The sequence below is a fragment of the Myxocyprinus asiaticus genome, chromosome 44 (assembly GCF_019703515.2).
Source record: "Myxocyprinus asiaticus isolate MX2 ecotype Aquarium Trade chromosome 44, UBuf_Myxa_2, whole genome shotgun sequence".
Classification (NCBI taxonomy): domain Eukaryota; kingdom Metazoa; phylum Chordata; class Actinopteri; order Cypriniformes; family Catostomidae; genus Myxocyprinus; species Myxocyprinus asiaticus.
Genome location: NC_059387.1, coordinates 7093342 through 7109334, shown reverse-complemented (window position 1 = coordinate 7109334; position 15993 = coordinate 7093342). Strand labels below are relative to the sequence as shown.

Below are 15993 nucleotides of genomic sequence, written 5' to 3'. Positions count from 1 at the left end.
CTTTGTATTATGTTATATCTCGTTCTAAAACAATTTAGTATGAAAAATACACAAAAATAGAACAAATCAGGAAGGGGGAAAAAAACGTTTTCACAGCACTGTAACAATGATCCTGTCATACCAAGCACTCATCAAGCCATTTCATGGGATATTTAAAGGTATTTTTTCCACTTTAACAAAAAAGTTTCCCTGAAAGGAATCAAAAGGACTTTTGACAAATATTAATAAATGACATACACAGTAGATCATTCCACTGATAGATCAGTACACTAGAAAAAGCAGTTTTATTGGTTATTTTATTACTCTACAAACCACACTGACTCAACCAGTGGTGTGAGTTTGTGGTGGGATTATCAGTTTGTTTGACCAATGGAAGACAGGGGGAGAATTTAGGAAACCTGTTTGAAATGTATTAAAATAAGTAAAATGAAATATAATAAAAAATATAACCAAGATAATTAAATATTTTCCTGTTTGTGATTCCATTTGGTTTTGTTAGTGGAACAGAAATGACACCTCATTAAGTTATGACAAGAGTTTCCATTCAGAGAACAAAGAACGCCAAGGAATTTTTCACAATATTAATTTTAACATCTATTCACGTCATGGCAACATTAAAATGTTTTTTGGACACATCAGTAGTATCATCAGAGAGTTTACAATGTTGACATGATGCTGAAATCGGGATGCTGTTGTCCACTGGTTCCAGAGTAAATTAAGAAGAACAGCTGACCCGCAGCTGCTGAGCCCAGGATGGAGGTTTACTGGAGTATCCCATTCTCTCTGCCTCCCTCTGCTCCACATATGGCTCCATAAGTGTCTGCTGCAACAGCGCCACCTAAAAAATACAAGTTATAATAGCAGGTGTGACAATACTAGAGCTTTTCACAGAACTAAATTAACTTTTCTGAGCCATTTTTGCAATTACTTTAAAACAGCTGGTGTCAAAGTGATCTTTGGTTGATGTATGAAGTCTGTTTCCTTCAAGTTCACACAGGTGTCCTAGCAGAGTATCTGAATCTCATAAATAGCTAGTATGTTAAAGTGCATCACATATGCAAATACCTCTGAGAAGTCATTTTTCTCTGCTTTTCTAATGGCAGATTCTGCCATCCAGTTCCTCAACACATATCTTGGGTTGATACCTGAAATAAATTACAGTCCATTCAGAAAATCATATCACAGACGGAAGTGCATATAGTGGAATAATTACTAAAGAATTCAGTAAAAACATGCAATTTTTACAAACTGCCTCCTCTTGTGTTTCACTTAAGTTAAATGAATTCTTAAGTACATAATAAGATAACATACTTTGCATTCTGTGCTGTCGAGCTTTATCTGAGTCTCCATTCTGCCTGTGGGAGACAATTACAACATCAACTGAAGTCCATAGTATGCAAGGGTGTATATTACAGCAACATTACCTTGACAGACGCTGTAAATACAGCTTAACATAGCCTGTGAAATATTCATGTGAGGAGAGCTCTGAAAGAGCCCACATTGCCTGTAAAGATACACAGAGTCAGAGCTAATTGACTGAAATGAAGATTGTGGATATCAGAGCAGCTGTAGGTATGAATAAAATGGACATGCACCTGAGGAATGGATCCATTCTTAAGCTGAGATAGAGTCACTTCACTCAGCTGTCTGAAAGTCATGGTGAAGTCTGCTTCAGTTTCCTCCATTAACTGACAGCACCACCATACATCATACCAGTGTTATTATTGTTAACGACAACTGAATAAAAACAGTTTCATTAACTGAAAATGTAAAAGTGATAAGCACACACACACACACACACACACACACACACAAACACAAACTAAAGCTCAACTAAAACTATAGTCATAGAGTGGTGGCAAAAACTAAGCTAAATTAGAATGACGAACTGAAAATAAAATAGAAATAAAAACTACATTTAAAAATAAATTTAAAAAAAAGTTTATAATAACCAATTACCCTACATCATTTAACATTTATCATGAGATCTATTTAATATTTACCTTCAGGAAAAATGCAATCAGATATGAATCTTCTTCTTCATTTCCCAGAAGGCCTAACTTTGCTTTGAACAGCTCATGAAATCTGTAACAGCAAACAATAAAATTAGTCCCCATTAACACGTGGTTTTACAGTAACATCTGTTTCTTCTGAGGCCGACCGATAGTGGATTTGGCCGATACCAATTACCAAGGTGGTGGAAAAGGCTGATAACCAATTAATCAGCTGAAAGGTTTTCAAATTGATTTATAGAATGTAAAAAAAAAATGTATTTGTCTTTCTTTACTGTGACGGGCACAGACATTGAGGCTACAAGATGAATAAAATCCCAACTGTAGTTTAATAGGGATGCACCGATGTATCGGCTGCCAATATTTATTGGCCACTTATTATTTATTTTTTTGTTATTAACAATTTTTATTGATTCCATTCAACAAATTAAATAAACACCACAGAAAATGTGGAATCAAATTATGTACAATTAAACCCTTCCCCCCGAACACCCCCACCCGACACAAACACACCCCAGTGGTCATAAATATTTAAAAAAAAAACAACAACAACAACAAAAAAAAAACAAACAAACAAAAAAAAAAAAAACACACACACACACAAAAATAAAAAAATTTATAAAAAGCATATTTTCAAAAAACAATCAAATTACACACATATTTAAAACTAGAGTTCCCTCTCCACTACCCCTCCCCAAATATCTGCCCCATTTCCTATCAAATAACCCCAGATTTCCCAGCCTTCTATATATACGATTCTCCCATCCCTTCCTCAAAGGCCGCCACCCTCCCCATCTCCGAGTACCGCTCATGAAATGAGGGCACTCCAACCAACCTCCAACCCCTTAAAATAACCTGTCTGGTGATCATGACGCTCGTTAGGACCCAACTCTTTATGTGCCGATTCTCAACGTCGATGAACACCCCATCACCCAAAATACAGAGTCTGGGGTAAAGTGAAAGCCAAGTGCCCAATACATCACATATAAGACTCTGAACTTTCAACCAGAACTCCTGGATCTCAACACACCCCCAAAAGACATGAGTTATGTCTCCAACCTCTGACTGACATCGCCAGCAGGTGGGTGTGTCTTTAAGACCAAGCCTATACAATCTATTGGGGTCCAATAAAATAGATGTAAAATCTTAAATTGCATAAGGCGAAACCTTGCATCTCTAGATGCAGACTTGACATTTTTTAGGATCCTAGCCCACACCCCTTCCTCCAATGTCAAGTTTAGATCTTTCTTCCAACATTTTTTGAGAGAATTCAAAGTTCCGTCCCCCCAGACTCTAAATTAGCAGGGAGTAATACACCGATGCCTCATGACCCTTCCCAAAAGCACCACTCCCAGACTATATGCCGCACTGGGTGGGTGCGTGACACTCCCAAAAACAGTGCAGAGTAGGTGGCGCAGCTGTAAATACTTATAAAAACTGAGATCTGGGAATGCCAAAATGTTGAACCAAATTTTCAAAAGGTCTCAATACTCCACTATCATATAGGTCACCAAGTGTATTAACCCCCCTCACAATCCAATCTGACCAACAAATAGGGGACTTATTAATACATAGTTTAGGGTTCAGCCATGTGCTCGAGGCTATGTTTAAATAAATATCAGAATTAAACACTCTGGACACTTTTGTCCATATCGAGTGCAAATGCAAAATAACGGGGTGCGACTTAACCTCTCCGGCTAGTTTAATCGAAAGTCTTTGCAGTGGCGAGATAGGGGCAAGAAATTCCTTTTCAATACAAAACCAGGGAGGGGCTCTCTCAGGTGGAAGCAACCAATGAGCCAAATGTCTAAGACAAAATGCATAATAATAAAACAAAATCTTGTGTAGGCCTAACCCACCTTTGTCAATCGGCCTATGTAACTTATTGAAATTTAACCTGGGATGCTTACCATTCCAAATGAAGGACTTCACTATGCTATCAAATTGCTTGAAATAAGAGAGGGGGACATCTACAGGGAGAGACTGAAGCAGATAGTTGAATTTTGGAATACAATTCATTTTAATAACATTAACCTTCACAATCATCGATAAGTGTAATGAAGCCCACCTGTCCACATCATTCGAAAACCTTTTTATTAAGGGATCAAAATGAACTCTTACTAAATCAGACAAATTTTCTGGGAATAAAATTCCCAAATACTTAATTCCCTGTTTGGGCCACTGGAAGGCACCCGGCTGGAAGACCGTTACTGGACAGTACGCTGTCAAAGCCAAAGCTTCGGATTTAGACCAATTGACTTTGTATCCTGAGAACTTGGAAAAAGAGTTAATAATTCTGTGGAGGCAAGGCATAGATCTAGTAGGGTCGGAGACGAATAATAAAATATCATTTTATTGCAGAAGCTTATGCACCACAACTCCCGCAATCACCCCTGGAAAATCATCCTCCTTTCTTATCGCGGCTGCTAATGGTTCCAGGGCAAGACAGAACAATAATGGGGAAAGTGGGCAACCCTGCTGGTGCCCCTATCCAGAGTAAAATAATCTGAAATTAACACGTTTGTTTCTACCGCTGCAACAGGGTGTCTATATAGTAACTTAATCCAACCAATAAATGTACTCCCGAACCCATACATTTCCAAAATCTTAAAAAGGATAATCCCATTCTACCATATCAAATGCCTTTTTGGCGTCAAGTGAGATGGCAGCGACCGGAGATTGATCATTTACTACTGACCACATGATACTGATGAGATGCCTAATATTATCAGAAGAGCTATGTCCTCGAATAAACCCCACCTGATCTATAAGTGATGTCATAACTTTACTTAATCGATTAGCCAGAATTTTGGACAACATTTTTACATCTAACTGGATCAGGGAAATTGGGCGATAACTTTTACAGTCGCTTGGATCTTTGTCCTTTTTAAGAATCAGACTGATCCGGGCTTACGTCATGGTTGGAGGAAGCTTTCCGTTCTTTAATGATTCCGTATAAACTTCTAACAAAAGTGGAGCCAGTTCTGTAGCATAAGATTTGAAAAACTCAGAGGAAAAACCATCAGGCCCCGGAGCCTTGCCTGTAGGCAAGGCCTTAATTACCTTATCAAGCTCCTCCAAGGTTATCTCAGAATCAAGAGAATTTTTTTGCTCAGTTGTCAGTTTAGAGAGATCTAATGGTTTCATAAAGTTCCTAATATCTTCATCAGTAAATGAAGACGTGGAACTATAGAGATCAAAGTAGAATTCTTTAAAAGCATTATTAATATCAATGGCCGAGGTAAATATTTCACCACCAGCAGATTTCACTGAGGGAATGGTAGAAAAAGACTCTCTCTAAGACTAAGATATTTTCAATTGAGCAATCAACAACAGATGAAATGAGGGATTTGGATATAAAAAAAAATCTATTCTAGAATAAATCTTATGGACTGATGAAAAAAAATTATAGTCCCTACCAGATGGGTTCAAAAGTCTCCAAATATCCGTAAGACCAAATTTTTACACATCCTGTGAAGCGTCAATGTTGCTCTAGGGGGTTTACGCACTTTTGCTTCACTGTGATCAAGGACTGAGTCCATCAAAAGATTAAAGTCTCCTCCCAATATTATATCATGAGGGGTGCCAGCGGTTTGCAGCATCCCTTCAAGATCTATAAAAAAGCCCTGATCATCAGCGTTAGGTGCGTAAATATTAGCCAAAATCAACCTTTGCCCTTGAATTTCAGCTAAAACAATAATGACTCTCCCTAATTTATCTTTAGTCTGTTTGAGACATTTGAATTGTAGATGTTTATTAATCAATATAATGACTCCCTTGCTCTTACTTGAGCCAGCACTAAAAAAAACATGTCCACCCCATATCTTCCCAAATATTTCAGCTTCCTGCAGGGAGAGATGTGTTCCTTGAAGAAACACTATATCATATTTCTTACGTTTAAGAAGAGAAATAATTTTCCTTCTTTTTATGGGGTGCCCCAACCCATTCACATTCCACGTGGAGAGAGACAATCCACTCATATTAACATTTGACATTTTGACATATTAGAAAAAATAGATTGTATGTCAAAAACAAGATTATAAACACCACATTCCAACATTAGTGCAACAGTCAAACCCCGAACTTCCCCCCGAACCAAACAAACAGAAAAAAGAAAACCCCACGTATGACAGCGCCAACCAGCGTCCATCCCTCTAAACCGAAACCCCCGCGACAACTTTGCCATCAGATTGCTCAAGTCCGGTGCTTCTATACAAATTTTGTGAGACAGAATTACATAACAGAAGAAAATCTATAAAACAAACTCCATCCAATAGGCAGAATAAACACAAAGAACGTGTAGATTCATCCACATACTGTCCCGAAGGTGTGTTCCTCCCAAAAACAAGCTCCAGCCTCTAGCGGAAGCAACTCACACACAAAAAATAAATAAATAAATATGTATGCAAAAATTTTTTCCACAAAACAAACTCCATCCAATAGGAGGCATAAGCACAAAGAACGAGCAGATTCATCCACAACTGTCCTGAAGGAGTGTTATCCCACAAAACAGACTCCAGCCGCTAGGAAGAACCAACACAAAATGAAACAAAGAAGGTGCCCAGTTTCCTCAGACAGTCAAGTGAATGTTCAGTGAGTCAGGTCCACTTGGCTGCCAAGTGAGCACCACACAATAACTTACTCATTCCCTTGACTTTATAAAGGACAATGCTTGTTGGGGACAAGTAAATACTTTGCAGCCATCCTTAGCATCTATTCTCAATCTGGCCGGAAACTTCAGTGTAAAAGCGATCCATTGTCGATGCAAAAGTTTCTTGAAGGATTGTTATTCCACAAAACAAACTCCAGCCGCTAGGTGGAACATCACAAAAAGAAACAAAAGGTGCCCAGCTTCCTCGGACAGTCAAGTGAATGTTCAGTCAGTCAAGCTCACTTGGGAGCAACTTGAGAATCACATCATGGCTTACTCATACCAATGACTTTATGAAGGATAATGCTTTCTGGGGGACATGTAAATGTTTTGCGGCCATCCTTAGTATCTATTCTCAATTTGGCCGGAAACATCAGTGCAAAAGCGATCTTCCGTTGATGTAAGAGTTTCTCTCTTGTCGAAATCTGCAAAGTCTGGAACAAGAAAATGTTGTGGTTCTTCCAAGAAAGCCTTCCTTTACTCCTCGCCTCACGTAACACAAGATCTTTATCGGATGATCTCAGAAATTTGGCCAGAATTGATCGGGGCCTGTCTCCCTCAGCGGATCTCCGAGCCGGGACTCTGTGAGCTCACTTGATTTCCGCTTATGGCCTGTTATGTCGAGCAGACTCAGGAAGAGCTCATCTAGGAATTTCACCATATCTCTGCCTTCTTCATTCTCAGGGATTCCAACAATTCTGAGGTTGTTTCGCCGATTACGATTCTCAAGGTCTTCCAACTTTTCCCAGAAGCACTGCAAATCTGCCTTGGTCGCTAGTGGGTTAGCAGCTAATTCACACTACGATGACTCCAGATAATCGATCCATTTCTCGACATCCCCGATTCTTGTAACCAGCTCAGAGAACTTCGCCTCCATGGCCGTAATCGATCGACGTATTACAGCAAGATCCTCCGAGTCCACCTCAACCTTCGTCAGCATCACCGACATGTTGGACAGTTGCTGTTGAATTTCTCCCGCCGCACCGTCCAAATTGAGTCCCTGGTCTGTGGCCCTGTCTGGGTTATCAGCTTGAGCATGTAAGTGTCTTTTAATGTCTCCAGAGCCCGAGAATTTTGAATTCTTTGACATACTGTCTTCATAGAACAGTTATGAAACAGAGTGTATAGAATCTCACCGGTTTATGACACAAAAATAATAAAAAATTAGCAAAGTGCACAGAGCTCGTTGTTCACATGTCCGACCCTTGCACGGTGCCATGCGACTCATATCTTTGGCTCTCTTTAAAATTTTGGCCTGTCATGCGTTCAAGAGGATCCTTGTTAAATAGAAATTAATTAATGTTAGAACAGTAAAAAAGCTTTTGTACCTTCTTGTACATTTTTAAGCATAATTCCTAAGTAAAACTCTGTCGTGCTGACAACAATTAGATTTGATTACGATTCTTTACCTAACAATTACAATGCATGGTAAATTATATGAAATTTGGTCACAATTCGGTTCGACTGTATTTAGATTATTTTAGAACAATTCATAATTATTTTCAAAAATATGCCAAAAAAAAAAAAAAAAAAGACTAAACGTTTTTACAGAACATTTCTAATTTAGAAAGCACAGAAATGCACCAGAATTGAGCACTAGAGTCACAGATGCATTTAGGACCAAGGAGGATTGGCTTATATGTGTGGCTGCATATATAAACAAAGAAAAATGCATAACATGATATGCATTATATATATGAATGTTACATATAGACTTAATATGGTATATATAAATTTTACATGCATAATATATATTCGATATGAATAAATAATAACAATGTCTGATGCAACATAATGACTTTATGCAAACACACACAAACAGACGGTAAACCGTGAAATAAGCGTAATAGATTAGCATATCATGTAACGTTAAGATTTATTTCACCAAAAATTTAAGATAAAATGTCCTGTGAAGGCAGATAAGATCCATCTTTAAGTCGAGCAGGGTCATAGAATGAAACTATCTATTAGTAGGGTGTAAAGGTGGTTTTACACAGGATGTGGTAACTGTGAGTTCCCTATTCATTTAGCGATAGGGATATAGGTGCCAGGTGGCTAAACCTCCGCTTGTCACGCTCGTTCATCAGAATTCAATTGCATTGTCATGCAGGACTGTTTGCGGCACACACCGTGAAAGATAAAAATGTGTTATCTTTTTGCATCTGTCACGTGTCACTGACCTTGCTATTTCCTGCAGAATTCACTATAAAGAGAATAAATGAACTAGTGTGTGTTTTTGTTCACTGCCCACCAATCACATTTATTTAAGCCAAGTTCTATAGAGAAATAAGACATTTTATGGAGATACAAAAGCAATATTAACATAATATATCGTAATTGGAGAAGAAGGCAACAACACTGAACGAACTTTGGTCAGATGGATGCAAAGTTTTGAATAATGACATTGAAAGCCGAACTCAGCAGCATTCAACCATCCATCCACTTAATCTTATGCAGATTCACACGGTGAACTCGGCCGCATAAACGTTCTTATTTTCAAAGTGCAATTGTCTATCCCTTTAATCTTGCCTGCTCCGCACCTTGTCTGTTGCGAGAAGGCTTGTCGCTTGTGTAATATGAGACGGTCACACTGGGTATTAACATAGTAATGAAAATCAATTCTTAAATTCTGTAATCAATGCATCGAAATTTCTTTGACAGAAGAAACGATGCATTTTTACACCCCTATAAAACCGTGATCTGATGACAAAATAAGGTGAGATGGAAAATATCAGGATTGGTATTGGCCTACAGTTTTTTTGTTAAAATAGGTATTGACCAAAAATTTAAATTTTACATCCTTACAGTTTATTGTGCAACCAAACTCCCAAAAATGACCTATAAAAACAAGATTTGGTGCATAACACAGGACTTTCAAATATACATAAGCTTGAAATACGCTGGGGACTCTTATTTTGAAATGACCGAGACTTGGCTCTGTTACAATGCTCTATATGTAAGCATTTACCAAATTAAGCTTTTTATAGCTTCTAAATTTAGCTGATAAAGGGTTTTGTGTACGTATTTTCCACCAGATGAGGTTTAATGAGGAATAAGGTTTATTGTTATTCACAAGAAATGAAGTTGGAGAAGATTTTTGCAGATAACCGATGCAACTATAGGCACTGATTAATCGGTAAAACTGATATATCGGTCTACCTCTAGTTTCTTCCAGTGCTAAATACAGGTGCAAACAGGGTCAAAAAAGTTTTGTGATATGACCATACACATGTGACCACATAATTTTTACAGTGTAAATGCTGTCAATGCTAATCCACCCATCATTGACAACCGCAAAATACCACCTACTCTCCTCTCAATCAACCATTGCTCCAAAACAAGGGTTTTAAACTTGTTTATCAACATGTAGTGAGTAATACAATGAGGTAGTGAGTGAGGTATGCAGTCATACAATCTGAGACCTTCATCTCCAAATCTGAACAACACAAGAAGTGACTGTGTATAATGGTCTAATGACACTCACCTTTGATGGTACATTTGTGGATATTCTCTCAGTATTTGATGAGACCTGAATCAAATAATTGAAATGAGACATAAATCCCACATTTCATCCCAACTTAATACAAACAGAAAACATCATAATCACTAACTGTGACAGCTGATCTGGGGTCAGCAGTTGCTGAAGAGCTTCTAGAAGTTTCTGTAGATTAAACAGGCCCACATTAGCCTGAGCCCCTATACTGTACCGCCCCTCATCATCAGACATGTTAGGAACAAAATCTGCACAAAAGATACAATGCAATTAAGTGAATCTTTTTCTTTTTATTATCCCCTTTTCTCCCAATTTGGAATGCCCAATTCCCACTACTTAGTAGGTCCTCGTGGTGGCACCGTTACTCACCTCAATCCGGGTGGTGGAGGACAAGTCTCAGTTGCCTCCACTTCTGAGACCGTCAATCTGCACACCTTATCACATGGCTCGTTGTGCATGACACCGCAGAGACTCCGCATGTGGTAGCTCATGCTACTCCACGATCCATGCACAACTTACCACGCACCCCATTGAAAGTGAGAACCACTAATCACGACCACAAGGAGGTTACCCCATGGGACTCTACCCTCCCTAGCAACCGGGCCAATTTAGTTGCTTAGGAGCCTGGCTGGAGTCACAAACTCGCGACACCGGGGTGGTAGTAATTAAGTGAATATTTAAAGGTGAACCTATGAATGGCTTATTTAGATAACTCTGTATATTTAAACTGGGATAGGAGACAGTATTTTAACATAGCAAATTAAACACTTTAAGTGTCATTTTTGAGCTAGTGTGAATGGAAAGACACTCACGTGGGTCATATGAATCCATAAATCCAAATGGTCCATAATCAATGGTAATAGAAAGCAGACTGAAATTATCTGTGTTGCAGACTCCTGAGCACAAAGACAGATCATTAAGTTGTAGAATTTGGGATTGGTTTAGTGTTTAAGTGCCACAATCTGACAAGGAGAGTTAATGACTAGGAGAACTAACCATGAGCAAATCCAACCGACATCCACTGAGCGATTAAATGTGCCGTTTCATTCACCACTTGAAAGAAAAATGTCTTCACACGACATGAAAACCATTGGTAAAATAGTATAAAAAAAAATCTCAAGATGACTCATCAACCTTATCCCACACTTAAGTGTCTCTTATAATAAGCATGATATTGTCATTGTATTACTAAACATCACTTCAAAATCACACAGAAGACACTGAATACTTACCACATATTTGTCAGGGTCATTTGTGGCAATAGGTTTAAAATGCTCTTTAATTACAAAGTCCAATAATGTCCTGAAAATACATAGTATTATAAAAAATGAAAAAGGAAACGAGAACAAGAGAGAGAAAAATTTTACTCTTAGGAGTTAAAGCTAGTTTACTCTAATACACCCAGCTCTCCAGCTTTAGTTAATATCTCCAGTGAACCGATACGAAACCAGGACTTTGCCAAGCGGAGAACGACTGCTCCTGATAGAGAGACACATAAAGCAGATGCTGCTTGTCTTCTGTTGCATTGGCACAGTTTTACATCATGTATCTATGAAAATAAATACAGAACAATGTGTGTTTTAATGTTTTTTTTCTTCTCGGATTGTAGATTTACCTCTTTCTTTTATGACATTGCCATTATAAAGCGGATCTCTCCACACCGGCTCTTCACTCAGCACCAGACTATAACAATACAGAAAAAAATAATATAATAAACAATCACATGTGTGGTAAATACAGTAAATACATTTATCCATGCCTATTCATTCTCCCAAACTTCAGCAAACACAAATTTGCATAATCATTACCACATCAGAATAGGATAAATAAAGTGTATAAATATATATATTTTGGTAACACTTTACAATAAGGTCATATTTGTTAATATTATTTAACAATAGTAACACAATAGCTAACATGAACTAACAATAAACAATACTTTCACAACATTTATTAATCCAGGTAGAAGTTGAAATTTACATATATAAAATGCATAAAAATCCCAGGAGATCAGTAGTTACACAAATACTCAAACCAGCCCGTCTGACACCAACAATCATGCCACAGTCGAAATCACTGAGATCAAAATGTTTTGCCCCATTCTGATGTTTGATGTGAACTTTAACTGAAGCTCCTGACCCATATCTGCATGATTTTATGCATTGCACTGCTGCCACACGATTGGCTGATTAGATAATCGGATGAATAAATAGGTGTCACTGATTAGGGCTGTCAATCGATCAAACTTTTTAATTGAATTATTTACATGATGCGCCGATTAATTAATCGCAAACCAATATTTACTGAGAAAGGCACACAAATAAAGGTTATTTAGAAGAATAATTAAAATAATTATTAATATAATAAATAGGCCTAATAAATATTATATTTGAGATTATTCAAATACAACACATCATTTTGTGCTACCAGACAAGTGAAGCATTTACACAATACTAAAGTGGGTTTAAAAGTGAAAATATTTGTAGTTTTATTTCCACATAACCATATTATTGGCCTACTTCCCACTGCTCTATATTCTATTGTTGGTCAATCTACTCACACGTCAGATGGACGCTTTATTCTGTGTGTTTGTGTGTGTGTGTGTATATAAAAATATTTAAAAAAGATGGAAAAAGACGGTGTGGTTGATTCAAGGAGCACAATACTTGTTGACCCCTCTCCAAACATAGCGCTTATGGTTGTGACCATAAAGCTCTATTTTGATCTCGTCACTCCGAATTACACTTTGCCAGAAGCTGTGAGGAGTGTCAACGTGTTGTCGGGCATATTGTAACCGGGCTTTTTTGTGGCAATGGCACAGTAAAGGCTTCTTTCTGCCAACTCGACCATGCAGCTCATTTTTGTTCAAGTATCGTCGTATTGTGCTCCTTGAAACAACCACACCGTCTTTTCCAGAGCAGCCTGTATTTCTCCTGAGGTAACCTGTGGGTTTTGCTTTGTATCCTGAACAATTCTTCTGGCAGTTGTGGCTGAAATCTTTCTTGGTCTAACTGACCTTGGCTTGGTATCAAGAGATCCCCGAATTTTCCACTTCTTAATAAGTGATTGAACAGTACTGACTGGCATTTTCAAGGCTTTGGATATCTTTTTATATCCTTTTCCATCTTTATAAAGTTCCATTACCTTGTTACGCAGGTCTTTTGACAGTTCTTTTCTGCTCCCCATGGCTCAGTATCTAGCCTGCTCAGTGCATCTACGTGAAAGCTAACAAACTCATTGACTATTTATACACAGACTCTAATTGCAATTTAAAAAGCCACAGGTGTGGGAAATTAACCTTTAATTGCCATTTAAACCTGTGTATGTCACCTTGTGTGTCTGAAACAAGGCCAAACATTCAAGGTTATGTAATCTTTTGATCAGGGCCATTTGGGTGATTTCTGTTATCATTATGATCTGAAAAGGAGCCAAACAACTATGTGATGATAAATGGCTTCATATGATCACTATCCTTTAATAAAAGACAGTTTTTTTGCATGATCAGTCCTATTTTCAAAATCAATGCCAAAATTTCAAAATTTCTGCCAGGGTATGCAAACTTTTGAGCACAACTGTATATATATTATATAAACACACACAAACCTGAGGGCTCTGCTGGTGGGAATCCCCAGAAAGTGCATGGCTTCACTGCACAGAAACTCCCTCACTGAGGAGCGAATCACAGCCCTTCCATCACCAGACCTACACATACACACAAAACATTAGAAAACATACAGTATATCATTACAGAAAATGACACACTATGCAATTCTTTATGAATCTATGATAAGATAAGCCAAACTGATTGCAACAGATGTTGATATTTACCGTGAGTATGGTGTTTTTCCTGAGCCTTTCAGCTGAAGTTCCCATCTTTGACCTTTTCTGCATTAAAGACAGATTGTAGAGTGCTCTAATAATGTACCATCCATCCAATCTAATCACATTACAATGGAATATGGCAGATATGGTCACTTTCAACTCCTACATCTTGAAATAATTTCATTGCAGGACAATCTCATCAGTACACCGATCATATACAACATGTGCATGAAACATTCCGTGAATGTAGAGTATCAGATCATGGTTACCAAATGCCTTACTTGTTTGTGTATTCACCCAATAAATGGGCACGTCCATCACCCAGCTGTCCTGCCCAATAACCAAACTGAAAAAAATTAAAATAAACGTGATTGGCAATTTGAGCTACTTACGGTTTCATCCCAAACACTCTCAGTTTGAAATGATATTGGTTTACCTGATGGCCTCCGTATCTGTGTGCCAGTGGAATAGAGCCAGGAAACAGTTTTCCTCCACTGACACACTGAATAAACTCCTCATTATATAGCACATCCTCATCCAGATCCAAAATGTTCTCCAACACATCCTGAAAAATACAATGAGGCGACAAATGTGGATGCAACCTTAATAAAAAGATAGTGGAAATACAATGGTACTGAATGATTACTATATTCATTTACCATAGTATGTACAGTATCAATGAAAAGTCTGAGCACCTCTATCATTTATGTTTCTCATGATTTATAAGATTTTGATCAAAAGGCTTATTATGCTTCAATGCTTGACATTGTTTTTACATGTCTTTTACATGTTTTGACATGAGTTGGACTGGATAGTTCCATCTTGTGCCCAGTATACATGGGAACTTCTCCATAGAAGACAGTTTTGAAAATCTTATTTGGTCACTATATCATTTGTCATTTCATAAATTGTAATGTGGGAAAATAGTTATACATGAAGCTGTGTTTATTGACCTTTGACACAGCAGCGAGTGTCAGGGGTCCTTTCATAGGGGTGGGCTGACACTCTGAAAACACACATCCTTTCACAGCGCGAATCAAGTTACCATCAACTGCATCAAGTGGAAGAGCATCTGCAAAACACACAGAGTGTAAAATAACAGTGAAAGTGTGAAATAACATGTCGACACCAATGCATTTTTCTTACCTATTAATTTATGTGATAATATCAGTGGTATTTCTGCAGTGTGTTTTACAGTGGGATAAAAGTGACTCTGCTCAAACGCTCTTTCAGTACAACTTTCACTCTCACAGAAATCCAGTTCGTCCCTGAATGCGGCACTGGCGACAGCGAATAAAACGGAAAATAATTTGATACTATGTTTTATCATAACGACACTCTCATAGACAGATTTGTTTCCTGAATGTTGTGCTTCATTATTTCACGTGATCAGATGAGTACATCATGTGACAATATTTTCCAAATGGGACATTTATTATGCTTTATTTATCACAACATATAACAAATGCAAAGAAACAACAGCTAGAAAAACAGACAAAATACAGAACCAACCCTAACCATATGGAGCCAGTGAGGCTGAGTAGCCTTCCAGGAACAACGCATAGCACCTTTTACCCATCGCGAAAAATAAAACCTTCACAAACGACTGTGATTGGCTCATCCTGGCCAGCGGTGAGAAAAGTAACAAATGTCACAGGTTACTTCAGCAACGGTCTGGATAATAATTTACACCTGAATAATTACAATAAAAAACTTTAATAGTCATTACATGGAAAATGAACAGTGAATAGTTAAATTAAAGAATTATTCTACCAATATATTATAATAATAATATATATTTGACCAATTAGAGAAAACTGAGATGATAAGCCCCTCCCATCTGACGTTCCTAGTTTTCATTTTTTATTTAATTATAAATATTAAACATGATAAAGCAACATATGTATAAAACAACTTAGACAAAAAAAAAAGTATATATATAATTCAAATAAATTATTTATAAAGCTCACAAGTATTTAAAGTCTTAATTGAACTCGCTAGTTGTTTTATGCAAA

The 15993-nt window shown here is 37.6% G+C and overlaps 1 protein-coding gene across 4 annotated transcripts; it reads right to left on the bottom strand.

Annotated features, from left to right (window-relative positions):
* Nucleotides 1-257: 257 nt before the first annotated feature.
* LOC127434673 (protein adenylyltransferase SelO-like) lies at nucleotides 258-15566 on the bottom strand. 4 transcript variants are annotated; one of them, XM_051687569.1, is made up of 19 exons: nucleotides 15497-15566; nucleotides 14932-15050; nucleotides 14415-14543; nucleotides 14260-14324; nucleotides 13985-14041; nucleotides 13760-13858; nucleotides 11772-11839; nucleotides 11548-11635; nucleotides 11389-11458; nucleotides 11153-11225; nucleotides 10969-11052; nucleotides 10275-10404; nucleotides 10148-10192; nucleotides 2004-2085; nucleotides 1596-1688; nucleotides 1425-1504; nucleotides 1312-1355; nucleotides 1066-1145; nucleotides 258-838 (listed from the first exon to the last, which is right to left on the bottom strand). In XM_051687569.1, the coding sequence occupies exons 1-19, from the start codon at nucleotides 15555-15557 to the stop codon at nucleotides 716-718; spliced, it is 1590 nt and encodes a 529-aa protein (XP_051543529.1). In that variant the 5' UTR covers nucleotides 15558-15566; the 3' UTR covers nucleotides 258-715. The 4 variants fall into 4 exon arrangements, 3 of the variants coding, with proteins under 3 accessions (XP_051543529.1, XP_051543528.1, XP_051543530.1); XM_051687568.1 differs by lacking the exon at nucleotides 15497-15566 and adding an exon at nucleotides 15125-15367; XM_051687570.1 differs by lacking the exons at nucleotides 258-838; nucleotides 1066-1145; nucleotides 1312-1355; nucleotides 15497-15566 and adding an exon at nucleotides 15125-15367 and having other exon boundaries at nucleotides 1596-1647.
* Nucleotides 15567-15993: the final 427 nt, after the last annotated feature.

Bases quoted from the DNA above. Each gene is read 5' to 3' on its own strand.
- LOC127434673 (XM_051687568.1), bottom strand. From the start codon at position 15,308: ATGATAAAACATAGTATCAAATTATTTTCCGTTTTATTCGCTGTCGCC. The intron at 11,459-11,547 runs GTAAACTAGCTT...ATGTATTTTCAG, and splicing joins GGAGAGCTGGGTGTATTAGA to GACATTATTGGACTTTGTAA. The intron at 1,689-2,003 runs GTAAATATTAAA...TGGTGCTGTCAG, and splicing joins TGATTGCATTTTTCCTGAAG to TTAATGGAGGAAACTGAAGC.